Source organism: Wyeomyia smithii, chromosome 2 (assembly GCF_029784165.1).
Source record: "Wyeomyia smithii strain HCP4-BCI-WySm-NY-G18 chromosome 2, ASM2978416v1, whole genome shotgun sequence".
In the NCBI taxonomy this organism is placed as follows: Eukaryota; Metazoa; Arthropoda; class Insecta; order Diptera; family Culicidae; genus Wyeomyia; species Wyeomyia smithii.
Window position 1 is genome coordinate 267,985,276 of NC_073695.1, and position 21,352 is coordinate 268,006,627.

The 21,352-nt window shown below is 39.3% G+C and overlaps 1 protein-coding gene across 9 annotated transcripts; it reads right to left on the bottom strand.

Annotated features, from left to right (window-relative positions):
• Positions 1-276: 276 nt before the first annotated feature.
• On the bottom strand, positions 277-17,593 carry LOC129722773 (uncharacterized). 9 transcript variants are annotated; one of them, XM_055676514.1, is made up of 9 exons: positions 17,461-17,565; positions 17,146-17,196; positions 15,116-15,434; positions 3,627-4,064; positions 3,272-3,559; positions 2,707-3,213; positions 2,545-2,642; positions 2,438-2,476; positions 277-2,382 (listed from the first exon to the last, which is right to left on the bottom strand). In XM_055676514.1, the coding sequence occupies exons 3-9, from the start codon at positions 15,213-15,215 to the stop codon at positions 532-534; spliced, it is 3,321 nt and encodes a 1,106-aa protein (XP_055532489.1). In that variant the 5' UTR covers positions 15,216-15,434; positions 17,146-17,196; positions 17,461-17,565; the 3' UTR covers positions 277-531. The 9 variants fall into 9 exon arrangements, with proteins under 9 accessions (XP_055532489.1, XP_055532491.1, XP_055532487.1 ...); XM_055676516.1 differs by lacking the exon at positions 17,146-17,196 and having other exon boundaries at positions 17,461-17,593; XM_055676512.1 differs by having other exon boundaries at positions 17,146-17,477.
• Between the last annotated feature and the right edge of the window lie 3,759 nt (positions 17,594-21,352).

Below are 21,352 nucleotides of genomic sequence, written 5' to 3' on the forward strand. Positions count from 1 at the left end.
TACCAATATATACGCCAAATGACCGGAACTATGGAATAACTGTTAAATGGCAGAAAAGCACTAACGCAATGGAAAAGCAATAAAAACACAGCTTCGGAACAAAACAATAACCCCGAGCAAAGTAGATAGACGCAGCCTACTAGATTTGTATAAGCTTCGACGCATGGCAATATGAACTTATTTTGTTTTCTTTCTCTGGACTTTGCTAACAAATATGAGAAACAACGAATGATTTGGAACTGTTCTTTCTAAGCTCATAGCAATGATAGTCCACAATTCAACTTCAATTTTTCGATATTTATTTCGGTTTTGCTTGTTCACAGTCAAATCCAAGTGAATGCAAAAATTACAAACAAAAACAGAACGGCACTTGATGTAGTTTAGTAATAAGTGTAATGTGTTATTATATTTCGTAAGTAGATTAAGGATGCATGACTTTTTTGGTTATTTTTTGCGCGAGTTTTTTTTTTAATTTTAGTTTTGTTTCATATTAAGTAACAATGAATTTAGGATCGCATCTCCTACGTGTCTTTACATAATAATACAACGTTTTTGCTTAGGATTAGAATGACCTCCGCCGATCGCCTCTTGGAGGAGGTGGCCATTCTCAGTCTGTTTATCAAGAAGCTTCTCATTATCTGTCTTTTGACTAGTGTGCTGGAGCACCTGATCATCGATAAGACGGTTTCTAACTTGCACATCACTCATATAGTCACTGTCTGCGTCTTCGGCATCCTCACCACTGCTGCTGAACGTATCGGAAGACAAGGCTAGTATGTCATCGAAGCCTGCAGCAGCAAACTGTCGGATTCGGCCCAATAGTGTGGGATCATCAGGCAGGACGAACATTTCATCCAGCCGTTTGCTGCGCAGTGTTTCCGAAAGCCAACTGGTCACCACTTCGGTTAGATTGTTTGGATCATTATCGTTATAGGAACTGCTGGCTGAGGATTTTCGTTCTTCCGCTCCAAAGCTACCGGTTGATGCGACACAAACTGCCGGACTCTGCACGCCGGAATCGTAATCTTCCGTATACTCCTTATCACTGAAATGCTTGCAATCATTGTCTTCCTCTTCCGGTTTCAATGCTAGACAGTGTGATTCCTGCTTGCTAGACGCTGAGGTTAGACATGTCGAATTTTCGGCGACGGGAAAGCCTGCGGCTAAATCGCTTTTTTCTGACTCGGACAACGTAACGCAATTTGATTTCGCCTGCTCTTCGTTAGAAGGTTCCTCAGTCAATAATGTATCACTCTGTTCTTGGGTGTCTTGTGGCAACTCTCCATAAGAGTTGCTTTCCTCAGTGTTTGTAGGACAAGCACCATCACTATCAACGGTATCCACATTTAAACTGTGCTGAACATTACCTGCAAGAATATCGCAGACTTCATCCCCGCGGAGATCCTCAAATTGAACATTTTTCAGCTCCTGTTCTAGTTCCAGCACAGCCCTATAATCGTTTCGATTTTGTAACATTTCAGCAGTAAACGTTTTTTCGGAATTTTTAAGCACCTGTTCGACAGCTTCCTGGATGGAGTCGCACTGCGGCTCACTTTGCTCAAGTGATATAGTTTCTAATTCTTCTTGCAAGTCCCCGATAGACTGTTGCTGAGACGCATTGTGCTGGAGCGAATGTGATTCTGACAAATCCTCTCCATCCTCGTCTACATCTTCTATCACCCGCTCGAAGCTCGTCACAGAAACTACAAACTCCGGCTCTATTACCTCAAAACCCATCTGTTGCTGCCCGAGGTTACCCCGCTTCTGCTTCTTTCCCTTGCTTTTGGCAGTCTTTTTCCCCTTTTTCGAGATCCGCTCTTCTTTCTTAACTTGTCTCGTCGCAGAATTGACGCTAACACCCGATAAATTTGATGCTTCCGATTGTTGCGTCAGACTTGTGTTTTCACTGGAACATGATGTTTCCGATAGTTCCTCGCGGATGGCTTCCATCTTGGTCATGGCACGAGTGTCAATATAGCGCAATTCACGATCTTCCTCCACAATTTCTTTACCGTTTCGTACGGTCCGCCATACGTTGGCGCTGTCGGGGGTTTGCTGTGGAGCCACCATGCTTGCCCTCTTGGTGAGGTCGATATTTTGTTCGGCAAATGCCAGTGTAGATTCGATGAGGTCCTTCTTGCGGTGCGCTTTCTGCGTCTTCCTAGTGGCTGAATTCGCCGGTTGAGATCGGATGATGTTGTCGGATTTCTGAGCTACTGGCGCGTTTGGTGCTGTTTGTGCAGACGGTGTGGGAGTTGGTGGGCCATTCTCGAAAGTGGGTAATTGATTGGGAAGCAGTTGAGTTTGGTTATTGTTATCGGAAATAGGTTCCGCGGCGGGTACTTCGGACGTTGTGAACTCTTGTTGATCTGCTGAAACAACCTACCGAGAAGAAAACGTTAGTGTCAGCTTACGTACAAGTTAATGACTGTCGTACCTCTTCCGGTAGCACTTCCGCGTGAATTTCCATGGGGTACTATAAACAAGAAAAGTGTGTTTTAGATGGCAATTAAAAGGTACGGTTCAAGTGAATATATCACTCACCTCCTCCCAACCTCTGTACCACTTCTTGCGTTTTTTAAAGCTAAACTGTTTCGAATATTCCTCTTCACTCAAGTACCCAACTTGATTGTAATAAACTGCTAAGATTGGAAGAAATAAATGTGTCACGTAGCTTGTAATTAATTACTATCAAAAAGAACGTACCATCTTCGACAACCGGGAACGGAGCCATTACACAGCCGGGATAGTAAAAGGTGTTATAAAATTGAGCATAATCATAAGCGTTTACGTAAGGCGATAGAAGCGGTTGCTGCGGGACAAGATGATCCAATTCAGCGTCGTCGAGTGATGCTTCCTCTTCTTCTTCGAGAGGCTGTTGTTCTGCGGCTGCGTAGCCGTTGCAAATTGCACCGGCATTATCACTGGCAGTTTCCACCGGCGAAGGATATGCAGCACACATACTGTGTTCGCTGTCCTCCGCAGCACCGGTTGCGGACTGGTTGATTGCACTTTGATCAGGATCTTCTTCGATGGTGTCGGCCACATCTGGCATCTGGATCTGATTGCCACTTGGAAAGTCTTCCACGTGCCCTAGTTCAGTTTGATCCTCCTGGTCGAATACGGCGGATGTCTGGCAGTTGTAATTCGGGGGATAGATATAAGTTTGACCTCCGTTCATGTACGAAAATCCGTTGTTATCAACGGCGAATCCTGAAAGCGAGGTAATTCGATAATGGGTTGCTCCCTTTAACATTAGTTTCATACTTACCATTCATCACAAGCACACCACTCGGGTCGAAATAGCCAAAGTACGGCGTAGGATACTCTAGAAAGTGACCTTCGGTCAGATAAGTCGCATCTGACATGACTGATTCGGCGGTAGAAACGCTTCCACTGCCGGTAGCGGTATCACTGCCATCGGTTGGAGTGCTACCGTTCATGGAGGAACTTAGAGCACCACTATCGTTCGCTGTCGATGTGTGTCTTTTCGGTCGCGACAGGTAGCCCTTCTTGAACAGGACATCCTGCCGGGGGGTGGTTATTTTCGTGTATTCTTCTGTAAAGTAAAAAAAAAACACGTGTATGCTATGAAACCCGTGCTCGAGTGATGGCACTAGCGTTACCTTCGTTTATGGTGACGGTTTCGTTTTGTTCGTTCTTGCTTTCGGCAGTATAGTGGGTGGAGTATGCACTACTTCTATTGCTATAGGGGCCACCTCCGTTATGGTGGCTGTAGTAGGACTTTCCATTGGAGTTACTACTACTATTGTGATGGTAGTGGCTGTTATGGCTACTGAAGTGATTTTTGGAATAGCGCATATGATTCCTGTGCGAAGAGTAGGGAAGTCGACTATTCGAGTTGGGAGAGCTATTACGGTTCTCGCCAGTTGGCCTTTCACGATCGATGCTTACGTTCGCTCCATTCTCAGTTGGTGTCTCCTCGTTAGGAGCACCGTTGCTGTACGAGTTCGATGCGCCGACAGTGAAGTAATTTCGAGTGCTGTCCGACCTGACAACTGCCGTGTATGTTTTTCTCCCTCGAGATGATTTGAGTTTTTCATCTGCAATAGTATTAATGAAATTAGCATGGCATTCACTAGTGCACAGTGCAAGTCATGGTGATTGGCATGTGCACTGGGCACGATAGGGTAAAATTCGAGTGGTTTGCATTTTCAGCTCACGAAGAAGAAAAATTTGCACAGTTTTTGTCTGGCGTATTTTTGGAACCGCTTTCGTATTGAACGATTTTTTTCTCACTAGAGTATAGCATCACCGCCTGGAATGCATGAAAGATAGGCCACCCGCAGTGTACGGAACGTAAAACCACTTCCAATCTGTACCAGCCTCTTTATGTTAATTTAATGTCCTGACTTCTGACAGAAATAAAATTTTTAAAAATAACAGTCGATCTATGAATCGAAAAGCCAAAACTCTTGTTTATTACCTTGTTTTTTTTTTCACATTTTTCACATGCCCATGTGAATTAGAGATTAGAAAAATCTCCTTCTGGACGTTCCCTACATAGCTCTCGGTTAAAAAAACTTAACCTTCAATTGTCATACGCAATATACAGTGGGTCCAAAAAGTATTCGTCTAGATGAAAATTTCCTGAAAAAGCTAGAGACTGAAGCTTGATTGTTACTAGAAAAGAAAACCAATCGTTATTTTGGGTCGCAAATCAATCAATTCATTTTACGTGTGCTCAAAAAGTATTCGTCTACTTAAGAAATTTACCATTTGAAGAGTTCATACAAGAGTTAAACTTCTTTACCGACGAATAAGCCCTCTGGCAGTATCTAGCCGAATGATATATTGACAGATCATAGTATTTTGTTGTTTTTATTGTAATTGAAGTGTAAATTAAGAGACATCATGGGTCGGAAAGGTAAAGAGACGAGTTCTGAAGAGAGGAAACTAATTATACGCCTGCATAATGAATGCAAGTCATCTTACGAGATAGCGAGACTTGTAGGTAGGCCTAGATCAACCATTCAATCAGTTATTAATCGCTTTAGCATTACAAAAACACTGAAAAACAAACAACGGAGCGGTCGTCCTCGATCGTTAACTGAGCAGGATGAGCGATTGATTGTGCGAGCAATAAAAAAGATCCGAAAATAAGTGCGCCCAAGTTAGCAGGTGAACTGGAGAGAAAAGGTACAACGGTATGCACTAGCACAATCCGAAATACCTGCAAAAAGTATGGCTATAATGGACGTGTTGCTCGGAAAAAAATTTGGGTGAGTCAAGTTAACTGTCAGAAACGGCTTAGTTTTGCCAAGGAACACCAATTCAAGAAGGAAGACTTCTGGAATCGAGTCATATTTTCCGACGAAAGCAAATTCAATATATTTGGATCAGATGGTCGACGTATGATATGGCGCAAAAAGAACACGGAAATGCAACCGCAAAACCTAACACCAACAGTGAAGCATGGTGGGGGTTCCGTCCTGGTTTGGGGATGCATGAGTGCAGCAGTTGTAGGAAAACTACATATAATTGAAGGGATTATGGATCATACAATGTATATCCGCATTTTGAAGGATAATTTGAATGCCAGTGCTGAGAAATTGGGGCTACAAGGGAAATACATATTCCAACAAGATAATGATCCCAAGACCACGGCCCTTAACACCAAGCTATGGCTTCTTTATAACACACCGAAACAACTTCACACGCCTCCCCAGAGCCCAGATATTAACCCGATAGAGCATTTATGGAAAATACTGGATGATGAAATCAGGAAAAGGCACATTTCCAACAAAAACCAATTGAAACAAGTTTTGAAAGAAGAATGGGAAAAAATTTCATCCTCCGTCACGGCCAATTTGGTAAACTCCATGCCCCGAAGACTACGAGCTGTTATAGACGCAAAGGGAAACCCAACTAAGTATTAATTTTCATATTATTATTTCTATTGTTATGCGAAAACTATTTAAAACCCAATTAGACGAATACTTTTTGAGCATATGTTAAATGAAATGTGATGAAATGTCACCCTTGTTACCTTTATTGTTATGTTTTTTTTTTAATTTTCGAAGAGTAAATATTAACCTACTGATCTGCTACCCAAACTAACCGTTAGTTTTATTTTTTAGTACATATCAAGCTCCAGTCTTGGACTTTTTAGAAAAATATTCGTCTAGACGAATACTTTTTGGACCCACTGTACATATCAATGTGAGAAATCCCCTGTAGCTCTGATTTTGAAAAACTTTGCGTGAAATACTAACGCAAAGTAAATCCGTCGAAAATTTTATGAAATCAAAAATTTAAAATATATCCAAACTAGAGGAATTTCCACTAATCACTAACCTGTAATTGCTTAGACTATTCTGGTTAGATTTATTACTCACCACTACAAACGAAAACTAATGTAAAAATAAATTCTAAAACTAATAAATCATTCAGTTGCTATACTGTTGCTAATTAGATACATCAACTACACGAAATACTATGGCAAAACGGTTTTCTAATGCCATTATAGATTATCGTCTTTTTACAAAACTGCCATAAAAATGCTTCTCAGTATCGGAATACGATACGGAATCCAGTACTTATTTTCAGGTTACCAGAATCAACAAAAACAAACTCTTTTCCACGCCACTACTCATTCTACTCTAATAACAAATCTGATAGCAAATTATATTTGATGATACTGGCAGAAGAAATTGTCTACGACAGGGTTATGTTTATTAAAAATACTAAAGTAACTGCAACTTTAAAATTCGAATATAATCCAACTAAAATATCAAGTTTCAAGTTATAGAATCCAACTAAAATATCAAATTTCAAGTTATAAATTAACCTAAATGTTTTCGTAATAATAATATTGATGAGAATTCAGTTTTTGCAAATAGACAGATTGGTTTTCGCCATGATTCGGTTATAATGTAATTCGATAGCATAAATATTCCAATTTCCTCAAGAAAGTATCTTGGGTCCACTCTTGCATAATATTCTTGCCTTTGTTTCATCCCGTTTTGCAACCAGAAATGTCGGTTATGTAACGATATATTTCCGCCAAACGAAAATCTATGAATAAAATTAAAAAAAAACTTGTCTGCAATCATAGATCTTTTCAGAGGTCTGTTCGAAAAAAACTTAAATCTTCTAGGAATCAGAGCAAAGGCTTCAAGGATGGAAAAAGGATAATGGTGATAGCTCTGTTATCCACGGCCTTTACATAAAGACTAGACTTGGTTTTATGAATCGGTAGGTCTGAGCCAAACAACAGAGGAAAAAAAAAAGATTAGACTAATAGGTAACAGCCCTAAGTACAGGTATAATGCACCCGGTATAGAGTGATGATTTCCAATCACTAACGGAGCCTACCGAGAAACAGTTACTGCCGTTGACTGTTGATCGAAAACTCACTGCATTTTGAGGAACCAGTAGCTGAATTCCGAGCACACATTTCTTCGAGGAGAATATCTTATCGATGAACGATAAGTCCGAGCAAGTTGAGCACTTCGAGGAGAATACTGTTGGACATCTAGAGGTTGTCAGCTGATGGCGTTGCTGCTGAGTACACTTGGAAAGTTGATGAGCGGATTGGTGAACTAGTTGGAGACCTGAACGAACGGTGGAGGCACCTCCGCGATACGGTCAGCAATACAGCGCGAGTGGTGTTGGGCACGACCGCGAGAACCACACGCAACACGTGGTTGGATGCGGAGTGACGGAAACCTCGCACGATGGCGGTAACTAATCATGTGACTCGTCAGATAAGGGAGAGTTATCGAGAGGCAGCCTCCATCAACGAAAGAAACGTGAGCACGATCTGTTGCAGATGAGGAGGCAAGCTCCTCCATGCACAAAAGTTTCTATAAAGTGGTAAACGGAATTAGGAACCGGACGGTGCCAATCCCGGCATGTGCAAAGACGAGGAAGGGAACCTGATAACTGATGTGATGAGTGACCTTGCGATGGAAATAACATTTCGAAGTGCTCCTGAACGGCAAAGAGGGTGAGGTTGTAGACAGAAATAGGAGAGAAATTGAGGAGGATGGACAAGCTGTGGATCCGCTAAGCTTGGACGAGGTTAGCGAAACTTGTAGAGTTGAGAAACCACAGAGTAGCTGGAAAGGACAGGCTTTCCGAACTGTTTAAAGCCGGAAGTGAGCAGCTGTTGCGTGAAATCCATCTTGAAAGTTTGGGCCGAAGACAACGCACTAGTGTAACGGACTCGATTGCTTACAAAAGTCTCTCCCGCATTCTGTTTAATAGACGTTGCAGGAAACCTTTGTCGAAGTGTGGTTTCCGGAAAGAGCGATCTACAGTGGACCAAATATTCATCTTGTGTCAAACCCTTGACAAGTTCAGAAAAGTGAACTTGCAGACTCATCATTTGTTTATAGACTTCAAGGCGGCATACGATTCAGTTAAGCGTAATGAATTAAGGTAGATTATGCTCGAAAATGGTTGCCCAACAAAATTGTGCAAAGAAGCGGTACTATTATCTCAAAGTCTCATAGACTTCTTGGCTTTCCGGATGATATTGATATCGTCGGTATTAATCGCAGAGTAGTGGGAGAGGCATCTGTGCTTTTCAAGATAAAAGCAGCGAGAATTGGACTTACCATCAACTCTATCAAAACAAAGTACATGGTGGCTGGTCGGGGACTCCGTGGTAGACCCCGTACTCGTTGGATGTGTGATGTGGATAAAAACGCCCGGATTCGGCAGTGGGTCGTTAGCAACCTGTCGCTATAAAAGTAGGTCAGTAATGCTCGAAGGTACCCCCTCTATTCCTATGAGTATTACGTAATTCATGGATGCCGTCTACGTCGTTTCGTACTTTCAACTGTCGTATAATTCATTTGTATATAGTTGTTCGAAATCTAACTTTTTATTAGCAGTGTTCAAAAGTGAGATATGAAATAGAAAATCTTTGATCATTCGACTTTCTGTCATTCATTTGGACAAACAGTTTTCTAAAATAAGAAAAAGTTTAAGTTATTTTTTTGAAGTAGAATACTTCTCTCAGGAAGTTCGGCTATATAGGGATGTGAAATGAAAATCTAAAACCGGAAAAAGTGAAAAATATGTCCAATTTCAAATGCTAATAAATCGGTTAGTATTCGATGGATTTTCTTCGTTCTTGCAGCAATAGATCGGAAAATCTTCTAAGATTCTTCCCAAATGCAGATAATTGTAATTTTATTTTTCAAACTATTGTAATATTGAAAATAGTCAAGCCTTGTCAAAACGAAAACTTCGGCCTCTGATTGGTCGTTATTTGATTGCTTCTCAAGCACGGTCGACAGAATCATAGACCTTGCCATTTGAAATGTGCTATTTGGCCTATATAAGAGCCTGTTTCACCCGAAGCTGCTCATTTTAATTCTAGACTGCAACAATAGCAGTCCTCCCTTAGCAGCAGCAGTGGATACAACAACAGTAGCAGTGCAGCGGACAACGGCCACAGCTGTGGTATGGCAACGGATAGCGGAGCGCGTCTCAGCATCGATAGCAGGACCAGCTGATGCAGGGCAGCCAATACCAATGGCAACGGAAGCGTCCACTACTGTGGCAACGGGGATAGCGCAGCGGTTGACGTTGGTCTCAGCATCTATATAAGCAGGGCCAGCTGATGCAGTGTGGCATTTTAGTGAAATGCTGTCTCTGAGCGATAGCAGGCACAATAGCAAATGCATCCTTTTCATTTTCATTAAAAAGAACGTTCTGGAAAGCTTTTCAGTGTTTATTTTCCCTCAAGGAATACTTTATTCGCACTGCCAGTGATAACGCAAAGATGTGATCGGCATCTTATCAAACATTGAATTAAACAACAAATTGTCCTTTTCAGCATGAAATAAAAACCTAACTGAAGAGTTAATATTTTCTCTTAAATCAATTTTCACTTTCAGGAAATTTGGAACATCTATATTTGGCTTCATCTCCGTGTCTTAGAACGTACTGAATTATTTTTTCCTTCAGTCATGAGTACAACATCCGAAAAGCTTTCATTATCAGCATAAAAATTTATTTTTCGCATAATCAAAATTCAAAAATTATCAAGTCCAAATCATGCCAAGCAACTATATTATTGAGAATGGTCAATTCTTGTTGAAGCGCGAAATTTGACTGATCTGATTAGTCGTTAATATATTGCTTCCCAAGCACGGCCGACAGAATCATATACCTTGTCATTTTAAATTTGCTATTTGTCTGTATAAGAGTAAGGATGGGAATCATCGACTGAAATGGCTATCGATAGTTATCGATGATTTCCTACTACTATCGATAGGTTTTTCATCCCTATATAAGAGCCTGTTTTAATCGAAGCCGCTCATAATAGTTCTAGACAGCGACAACAGCGGTCTTCCCTTAGCAGCAGCAGTAGCAGTGTAGTGGATACCAGGCGGATAGCGGCCACAGCTGTGGCATGGCAATGGATAGTGCACTAGTTGCAGCGGATCTCAGCATCGATAGCAGCTGGGTCAGCTGATGCAGCGACAGCGGATACCAATAGCGGCGTATAGCGGCCAAAACATTAACATGGCTACGGATAGCGTAGCAGTTGCAGCGGGTTAAGCATCGATAGCAGCTGATGCAGTGAGGCACTTTAGTGAAATGCAGTCTCTGTGCGATGGCGGGCACTAGTAAATGCATTCAATGAAAAGTTGACTCGTTTTGACAACACATGAGCCGTCTAGTTTTGAATGTTAAATCAGCTTTCCACTGTTTGATAAGTGATAACGCCAAGATGTGATCGGTATCTTATCCGATATTGAATTGGACAACAAATTAAAAAATGACTGACACGCAAGCAGCCGGGTTTTCTTGTAAAAGTATTCTACTTCATCCTTGCGGTCGTGGCTTTGCACACAACCCTCCTGTGATTTTTTATAATGACCTCACTAATGGTATAACGCGTTTTCTTTTTTTTTCCCACGATTGAACCAACGAATGGCAAAATTTGAAAAAAATCCACCAGAAATTTCTAAATGAACCCCAGCGACTGGTTCGGACATCAGCTGCTTCGAAAATACATAGCTCATAACTTATACATGAGTATATTTTTGATCAAGCATTCCAATGAACGTATGGTTTTTGCTGGAGAACCATGAACAAATTAAGAAAAACGTGTATTTTCCGAAATATTAATAATTTTTCGAGCTTAAATTTAAAATAACTCGAAAACCGATGCCTTTAGAATGTTTACTACCAAGAGCTTTTTAATTCACAATGACTCTCTGCATCTTTTAAAATCATCGGATTACAAATATTTTGAAAAATGTTTAAATTAGAATTTTTATAAAAAAATTAATCTACCGTAAAAAAATTATTTTTGATTTCTCCATCCTGGACTTTTTTAAAAAAGTTGCGTATTAACGTCAAGTTTCTTTGAAAAAAAAAATCAATTTTTTTTTAAATTAAAATTTAATGTTTATTTTTAATTTTTTTTTGGTCAAGAAATTTTTTTTTGTACAGTGTATATTTTTTTTATGCTGCATTTTTAATTCCCTACAACTCATTTTCAGACAGTTTTTCTATACAACCAACGGTTTCTGGGCTACAATGCTTCGAATAAAACCTATGCCAAAAGGCATACGCCCTTTTAGAATGTAACTCATGGGTGTAAAAAATCTCTCTATCTGTGAAAAATGCTCAGTTTGCTAAGCCAAATACGTGTGCAAAGTTTCATTCAAATTAAAAAACAGGTCATTTGGCGCGATCTTGCTCATGTGCTTTTATTCTCACGGTAAATTTTATTTTTCGAATTTTTTTTAATCATATGTTTTTATATTGGCGTGGGTGATATCTTCAGAAGACTAAGGATGTATGCTACCAATACAAATTGTACAGATTCGGAACGGAATATTACAGGGAAGATTTTATGGCCTTGTTCCGATTCCTGGAGCTAATAAGTATGTTTTTCTTTTAAGATACAGTCAAACCTGGTTTTGTGCGACGTTTTTTTGCGAATTCTATCTTGTGCGACTTTTTATGTGTGATTTTTTTATGCGGTGTATGAGAAACTACCATCACAGACAAACAAACGTGCCACTCGATGACGATTTCATCGACCAGAAAAATAACGAATATTTTGAAAATTTGCTTAGTGAGCAATAATGCCGCTAGTGTTTCTATAAGCAAGCATGCACATTAATTATCAGAGGCAAAAACCGTCAGTAAAGCCGCTGGTGTTGATTTAAGCAAGCGTGCACACTCATTAGCAAAGACAAAAATCGTTTTACGAAAGTAAGTTAGTAGGCAATAAGCTCACATGGTGGCGCACGAGTGTAACGTTTTGAATAAGGACGAAGATTTTTCAGCATTTTTCTTCGAAGAGGCACGTCTGTTTGTCTGTGCTACCATATTCGATAAGTTTTTCGGCCGTTTAGTTTTTTCAATCCTTGAAATAAATATTTAAGCATGCCATACCATTACGTCAGCCATTTTCACGCAAGAAACGCAATGCTAGCTTACGAAAGATATTGGTTGAAAAGGTTTGTATGTTTAAAATAGGTACGTATATCACTCAGATGTTTAAAAAAAAGATCTCATAACTGTTTTCTAAATCAAAATCATCATGTTTTGAGTTATTTTCAACTTGATACTTTTTTTTATGCGGTTCCTTTCCACTGCATAAAATAAGATGTTTCTATATTGTTGCGTAAACATTGTTTTATAGCTACTCATGAAGTTTCAAATGATTTTTTTTATACGATTAATTTTGTGCGGTCTCTCGCACAAAAACAGGTTTGACTGTATACGTCAATATATCCATACACTAAAGTCGCTTTTTACGCGGGGGATACGTGCCGCGTAAAAAAACGCGTAAATTCCGGAATCCACGTAAAAAAACGTGTAAATTCCGGAATCCGCGTAAGAAAAAACCGCGGTAATTCTGCATTCCGAGTGAAGAGAAACCGGAAATCCGCGCCAAAAAGAAAATACCGCGTAAATTCCGGAATCCGCGTAAAAAACGCGTAAATTCCAGAATCCGCGTAAAAAACGCGTAAATTTCGGAATCCGCGTAAAAAACGCGTAAATTCCGGAATCCGCATTAAAAAAAATCGCGTAAAAAGCGACCTTAGTGTATTTGATTTTCAAAGAAATTCCGAAAATTACCTTGAAAGATTTTAAACGTTACATCACACTAGTAATGGAAGGAAGTTTACTACTATCCAGAAAATAGTGGTGCACAAAAAATGTGCTAGAGAAGGAGCAGCGAATGCTTCACAAAACGACTGCCTTTCATAATTGATATGAAAAAAAAAAACAAAAATTTTGAAAATGTTTTAATTTAAATCATTATTAAGAGTAGGTGTTCTACTTTGAGAGCAAAGTTTCAAACTAAAATTTAAAATGAAAAGCGAAAGACAGGACTCTGGTGAAACGGAAGAATATTTTCCGGAAAATGTGAAAAGTGGCATGCAAGATAAGTTTATAGAAAAATTTCGAGCTGACTCGACCAGATGTTGGCAGCACCCTATCAGAATGCAGTGAAACTTTGTGGTTGTGTAGGCCGTGCTAAACTAAGCAATTTACATATAGGTACTTCATTTTTCAACAATTTATAAAAAAAAAAAATATTTAAAAAGGGCCAGTATTTTTTTATAAACAAACATATAAAAGCTATAAAGAAAAGTTGTCAATGGATGACTTCTAGAAAATTGTCTGAATTTTTATTAAAAGATCTCAAAAAAAATTAGAGATGCGGAAAAAATTAAATTTAAAAATAAATATTCTAAAATAAAAATTGATTTAAATAACAGTAATCTAATTTTTTCCAAATAAGATTTTTAGATAGACAATTCAGTTTCCTTAAACTGAACAATTTAAAAAAAGTACTCTTAAGGAAAAAAGTTTCTCTTACGAGAACCTTATCATATCCAGTGCGTCTCATCGACATATGGTAATAACAAGAGTTAAATACTAAATCAAATTTATTTATTTATTTCATTTATTATTTATTTTTCATAGAATGGCTCAGTTTTTGTTGGTGATGGATAACACGAAATGTGAAGAGTAATATTGCTCAGAAGTTTGCCGTTATAGCACACCTTTGTTACAAAAAAGCTTTTCCGACGTTACTGTAAAATTTAGATGATTTGATCTCTCATGCCTCTTACACTTATGAACATATCTTAGTTCTAGTAATTTGTATTAATGAACAACAATTTTCAATGCAATAATAAGGTAGCGATTAGTGATAATTTCGAAAGCCCATGTGGGTTGCAAATAAATTGAAAGTCGCAAGGAAAAAATAGGAAATGAAAGAAATAGGAAAATGGGAAATTAGAGAAATATGAAATAGGTTTGTGAATTAAATTGAGTTTGCTTTGAGTTACAGTCAACAATCAACATTTTGCAATTTTGGAAGACTATTCACCAATAGGAGTTACGTAATCTGGACTGGCGTGAAAAAATGTTCAATTTTCATGATTTCATCATTCAACCATCAATTTATCACCTCTCAATACTCAGCAGGTTGCAAGTGTGAAGTGATTTTATAGTTTTTTCTCTGCTCATACCACAGAGCATCATTTGACAATTGGAATCGCACCATGATGAGTATTGAAATTATGAAAGCTTGTCTTGTTCCATTCCGATTCCCATGTCATTATTTGGATTAGAGCGAGCATAGCAAATTGATACAACGTTGCTGGAACATAAGAAGGTATACTTCAAGCTAATCTTCTGGTAAGGTTGCCAACGGGAACTCTTTAAATTCATTGTGTTCATTTAAATAGAAGACAGGCACGGTGCAGTGGCGCATCTTGAAGAAGAGCACATGTCAAAAACCATGAATAATTAGAAAAATCAACAAAACGTGCCAGTTAACTTGCTCCTCTGGACTTTCTGTTTCTTCTTCGTCTTCTTCTACATACTTCGCGCCGTGCTTAAGTGTATGTAAAGATATCATTTTTTTGTTCAGCGTGTATGCATAGATGTGAAATGCGAGCACGCTTTCCTGTCAAGCACTAAACCGGGCAGGACCCATGTGATTTCGAATTCTCGCGACACACATGTGCTTTCAACCGAAATGAACCTCGGAGGAGCATTGACATGATTGACGCTTCTGATCACCGCGCGAGGTGAGACGATAAGAAGAAACTAGCGAGTGTTAATTTAAACCTAAGTATCTTTAGCTTACCGGCATCGTTGTCGTTGGTTGCTGGTGGAGCCGTTGTTGCCGTTGCGCTGGCTAACGACAGGGACACCCATTTCGTCTTTTTCCTGGCACCCTTCGCCATTGAGTGTGGACCAAGGGGGCTTGGGCTGCGGATACAGACGTTGTCGTTGCAGCTACTCCAACGGATGCTGCCGTCGCGAACGTTGGAATGAACTAGAAACTTTAACCTGCTCACTGGCGGCTCCCTTTAGCGCAGAAGAACGTTTAAAGGTTTTTCGAAACTTTTTTTTTGCTTCACTTAGTCAATCGTATGCACACAAAAATATACAAACTGTTTTCTCTGTAAACATATAAGCAGATTGTGAGATGCTTTGGTTCAGCAAGGGCACAACTTTGAGATACACTGTTATTTTAACGTGTATGCAGACATTTGCTCGTAAACTAGCGGTAGAAGCCAACGTACACTCCTATAATCATCGCCATCCGTCGTCGTAGGTGCTGTTGCATAACCGTCGTTGTTGCCTCTACCGCTACAGTACGGCGTGCGACTCTATAAATGAGACTACGAGACTCACGTGCCTCTGATGATGTCGGCTATGCTATATGTACTCTAATATCTATTTGTAAAACACATTGCCAAAAACTACACTCTCCCCACAAGAATTTGCACACAGGGCCACTGAAGGGCGATTTCGTTCTTTTCTTCAGCCCAACTATGCTTCGGTGATTCACCGGCTTTGAAATTACTCGATAAAACCCTAGCTGACTGATCCGGTGTGTCGATCACATAGATACAGGGTTAACCATTGAAGATATTTGTGGTTCTTTCCCTTTTTTGCTCTATCTCGACACAATCAGCTGTGTTATGTAATTTAGAAAACTGCAATCTCGTGCTCCAAAAGCTGCGCTCTTACTCGCACCGTCTCCCGTATTAACAAGTCTTCCGATAGCTGACAGGAGATCGGAGTTTTTCACAATCGATTAACACATTTTTTTCTAACAGATATCCACGATAATCAATGCAGTATAGAATGTTCTACTTCCAACCTCTTCCTGCTGATACGTGCCATACATACTTAAACCACACTGTATTGTTGTTTTCTATCGCTCTCCACACAGTCGACTGAACTCGTTGATAATATATTTTATTATAAATTCGAATTGGATTAAAAGCCTGTGGCTAGAGTCAGTAAAGGTTACACTATATTTTTATTGTTCGATAGAGATAGTGCACGACTGCTGGTACCTAGCAAAACCTATAAGCACTAAATTCCGGATTCGTGATCGAACATTTAGAAATTTAAAAAAAAAAACTAAGATTGTTCGATAGTCCTAGTGAAAAACGATACCGGCATGACCGGCTTTCCGGAATAGATGAGTAGTAAGCACCGATGGATCTTTCTTCTGGAAGTACGCACCACGCTGTCCGTGAATGATTATACAACACTTTTTCTGACGGTCTTCTGTCCACGGCGATGGCGACAGCGAACAGTTCGTGCCAGCAGCGGTAGCAACCACAATATCCTCTGACTTAGCATGTTCGATACTGAGGTGCTATTTCAGTACCACACCATTTCATCGCTCTTTCGTTGCCGTCTGTTTCTTTTCCGATTTTCTCTCACAAAAATTCTAGTATCCTCGCCACTTTTACTCATTTTCCCGTTATGACGTGCTCTCTCTCTCCCGGTTAACCGCTTATATCGCTTATATACTTGTTCTGATGGAATCGTTGAAACGTAAATAGGCAGATTAAGTCCAACAAAGGAGAGTTTCCGATTACCTAATTGCGTGTTTTTCTTTCCGGCTCTCGCAGGAGAAAAACTGCAACCCAAACTATACAGAGAGCACCATGGATCGATTTGCTTGCTGACCGGTACCGTTGATTGTCATTCCTTCATCAATACACCTGCAAATTGCACTAGTATGTGCTCTGCTTAAAGCGAATTCAATCCGCGCTCAGCTGAGAGCTAGACTGGATTTCGCCACACCAGCTGGATGATGTGTTATCAGATTTTGACAAAATAGGTAGAACACTACTACTCTTATCTTACCTAATTCACTCGCTTGACAAAGCGTTGCACAAATTGTACATATCTAGAAGGCTAGAACATGGAGAATTAGCTCTTTGATAGATGTTTAATAATTTATAATTTTTCGATTGCAACACGAGGTTAGAATGGGACGTTTGTAACTGCTACAATCGAGACAAATAAAGTTCCGATTTGAAAAATGCACACGCGCTTATCAACATGCTAAATAAAGGCCCCAATCTCCAATGCACTAAAAAAAACTTGAATATCAGGTGAACTACGCAAAACTAATTAATCTGAAATGCAAAAGAAACTTATGCTTCTCCAAACTAATACCTATTTGTATAATAATCAAACATGGTACAGCGTTTTTTTGCGTTAATGATAGCGTGCAAATAACGCTTTTTGCTTTAGGATCTGTCAAACCAAACTCGTCAAACTCAAACAGAAAAAAAACAACTTTTGGTGTAGCGCTAATGCCGAAAGTAGAATTCGCGACTACGAAGGTGCTGATCGTGCTGATATTTGTTTGCTTTTTGCATGAGAAAAAGAAGGAGGCAAATATTTTTGCTTTTATCATCACACACATTTTGACAATTGCATATGAGAGTTTGCCTATGTGCGAACAGCCTTTGAAATCTCTTTCAACTTCGTAGTCGCGAATAGCCGAATTCTGAATAGCCGAAAGCAAGTTTTCAAAAGGGTGGGTAATTTATTACGAACTTTGCATTATAGCGTCCGCCATTATGGCGCGTAAAAAGCTGGATAAATTCTCGAATATACAATGTAAAGCGACTGAAATTCAAGTTTTAGGTTTACCATGTACAAAGCTGGAACAATTTTGTTTTATAAGAGTATTTGGATGACAAATATATTGTTCCACTGTTATTTAGGATTTTATTGCAAATTTCCGCTAAAACGCGAATTACAGACAACTTGCAAGCAAAATGCAAACAACTTGTACGTCAAATTTATCGTATACCAGCATACGAAAGTGAACGCGATAGACTGTATAGATACTATTAACGAAGGCATTCTGTCGCGCTCGCTCTAGTTGACTGGTATACGATCAATCTGGCGTGCACGTTATTTGCATTTTGCTTGCAAGTTGTCTGTAATTCGCGTTTCAGATGCAATCAGCAATAATTTGTAAACTTTGTTTGTCTTTTTTGAGTTTTGTAGTCATTGTAAGATTCTCCCTAATCACGAAGTAATCCGGATTTTAAAGGCTGTTCGCACCTAGGCGAACTCTCATAAGCAATACGGTGTTTCAGGGGTGTGTATATTCTTTCTTTCTTTCGATAAGAAATGGCAGAAATGTACATATTCCACTGACTTTTTGAAGTAGAATACTTCTCTCAGGAAGTTCGGCTAGATAGGGATGTGAAATGAAAAAATCTAAAACCGAAAAAAGTGAATGTCCAATTTCAAATGCTAATAAATCGGTTAGTATTCGATGGATTTCCTTCATTCTTGCAGCAGTAGATTGGAAAATCTTCTAAGATTCTTCCCAAAAGAAGATAATTGTAATTTTATTATTCACACTATTGTACTATTGAAAATAGTCAAGCCTTGTCAAACAGAAAAATTCGACCTCTGATTGGTCGTTATATGATTGCTTCTCAAGCACGGTCGACAGAATCATATACCTTGCAATTTAAAACATGCTGGCCTATATAAGAGCCTGTTTCAGCCGAAGCCGCTCATAATAGTTCTAGACAGCGACAACAGCAGTCGTCCTCCCTTAGCAGCAGCACTAGTAGTGCAGTGGATACCAGCGATGGCGGAAAGCGGCCACAGCTGTGGCGTAGCAATGGATAGCGCACTAGTTGCAACCGATTCCAGCAACGATAGCAGCTGGACCAGCTGATGCAGGGACAGTGGATACCAATGGCAGCGTATAGCCCAACAAGCAATTCCGTTGATTTACAGCTTATTAGGCCATTATTAGGTGGATTTCAGCTGAAATGAAGCCTAACAAGCTGTTACTTAACAAAATTGTTACTTGGGAGCGGCCACAACTGTGGCATGGCTATGGATAGCGAACTAGTTGCAGCGGATCTTAGCATCGATAGCGACTGATGCAGTGAGGCACTTTAGTGAAATGCAGTCTCTGTGCGATGGTGGGCATTAGTAAATGCATTTAATGAAAAGTTGACTCATTTTGACAACACGTGAGTCGTCTAGATTTGAGTGTTAAATCAGCTTTTCACTGTTTATTTTATCGCAAGGAATACTTTATTCGCACTGTCAGTGATAACGCAAAGATGTGATCGGCATCTTATCCGATACTAAAATGAGCAACAAATTGTCCTTTTCAGGATGAAATAAAAACTTGATTGAAGAGTTAATATTTTCTAATGAGTTAATTCACATTTAAATTTGTAAAAGTTATAAATTTTACTTTATCTCCGTGTCTCAAAACGTACTGAATTATCTTTTTCTTCAGTCATGAGCACGACATCCGAAAAAATTTCATCTCAAAATTTAAAATTGTCAAGCCCCAACCATGACAAGCAACTTAATATATTATTGAAAATCAATCCTTGTTGAAGCGCAAAATACGATTGATCTGATTAGTCAACGTTTATTTACTAGAAAAAATTACTGACACGCAAGCAACCGGGTTATCTTTCTTGTAAAAGTATTCTACTTCAAGGGAAGCTCCGTATCCGCAAGGTTACAGAGTCCGCTTTGGTAAGCAGGTGGTCGTGGGTTCGAATCTTAGTAGAATCAGGCCATTTGGTTGCCAAAGGACTTAAGCATGGGTTTATTCTCAGGCTTCCCACCAAGTACCCTTCCTTCAATCTGAATTCTATAGTACCTCTGTTGACTCTCCTTCTAACAAAAATAAGTCCCTGTTACAATAAAACTATAATATTATTAGGTATTAGTGTGAGTAACGTATCTAACGAAAGTTCTCTCCAGGGAATTGTAATTAGGCGATATTGTTAGGATGGGCAGAGGCTCGGTATAGTAGAGTAGTAAGCTTGAAACGGTAAGGTAAAACCTACACACAAGCACGGATATGAATGATAAGCGTATAACTTACTTCAATAGTGATACTGCCAATAATATGAAGTGTGGAGTACAGAAAACACCTGGGCAATATCACAATAGATCTAAGCTCTGGTCGCAGTGATGAGTCCACTCAGGAAAAAAATTCTACTTCAACCTTGCGGTCGTGGCTTTGCACACAACCCTCCTGTTTTTTTTTAATTTAAACAGTAGAACTATTGAAAAAATCAAATCGAATTTTACCAACTGTAAGTGATTTTAAGACAAACCCTGCCGTTAAGAAATCATGACACAGTGGTGCCAGGTCATTTTTCAAATGTCTTCACACTCCATAAAAAATGTTCACACACATAAGAAATCTGTAAACATGGTCCCCATTGAAAGTTAGCAAAAATGCCAGTGAAAACATTGAATCGGGTGCGTGTAATTAACCGACTATTAGGCTTCCACTTCTTCACACGAGCTATAATGTCTTCGAAATTGATGTCTTCACATTTGGCATCCCTGTCATAACACGCGAACCAGGGTTATATTTCGACAGGCCAGCAATATAATGCCTTGTTCAGACTACACCGGATATCACCTGATATCGCCAGATGATATCGAATATCACCTCGAGCGTTCACATTAGAGTGAGCTGATATGATTTGACATTTGCTTTGGTAATTGAAAAGAGAAGAAAACAAAAACAGGTCAAAGCTAAAACAAGACAACGAGAGCAATCTCAATATCTCAGTGATTTTCAACCGGAGGTTCACAAACCTTGTGTGTGGTTCACAAAATAATAATCAATTATGGTGAAAGTGAATAAAATTAAACAAAAACATGAAAGTTAATATCTTCATGGTTTTTCTGATGCACTTTATTATTCCCCAGGACTTCCATCGTCACCACCGAACATACGCGTTTAAAAAAAGTTAGTCAACAATGCGTTTGAGAATAAATCTGGCACCTCTGACATGTGAAACCCAGTTGCCAAATCGGTTGTTTTTTCATCGCTTATCTCTCTCTATCTCTCTTTATCTCTCTGAGGATCTCTAACTGGCACCGGTACCCGAAAAATGGACACTTTACCCTTTTATTGTATAAATTCGGGCAAAACAACCAAATTTTGACTGTAATTGTTGATAGCATTTCAGATAATTTGAAGCAATTTCTGGAAAATTATATGCATATGATTTTGACGTACTGAATGATATTTTCAGTCCCA

Excerpts from the sequence above, each read along its gene's own strand:
- LOC129722773 (XM_055676516.1), bottom strand. The coding sequence starts at position 15,215 with ATGGCGAAGGGTGCCAGGAAAAAGACGAAATGGGTGTCCCTGTCGTTA. Across the intron at positions 2,643-2,706 it reads GTTCCCGGTTGTCGAAGATG|CAGTTTATTACAATCAAGTT; the intron begins GTACGTTCTTTT and ends TTCCAATCTTAG. Across the intron at positions 2,383-2,437 it reads CGGAAGTGCTACCGGAAGAG|GTTGTTTCAGCAGATCAACA; the intron begins GTACGACAGTCA and ends TCTTCTCGGTAG.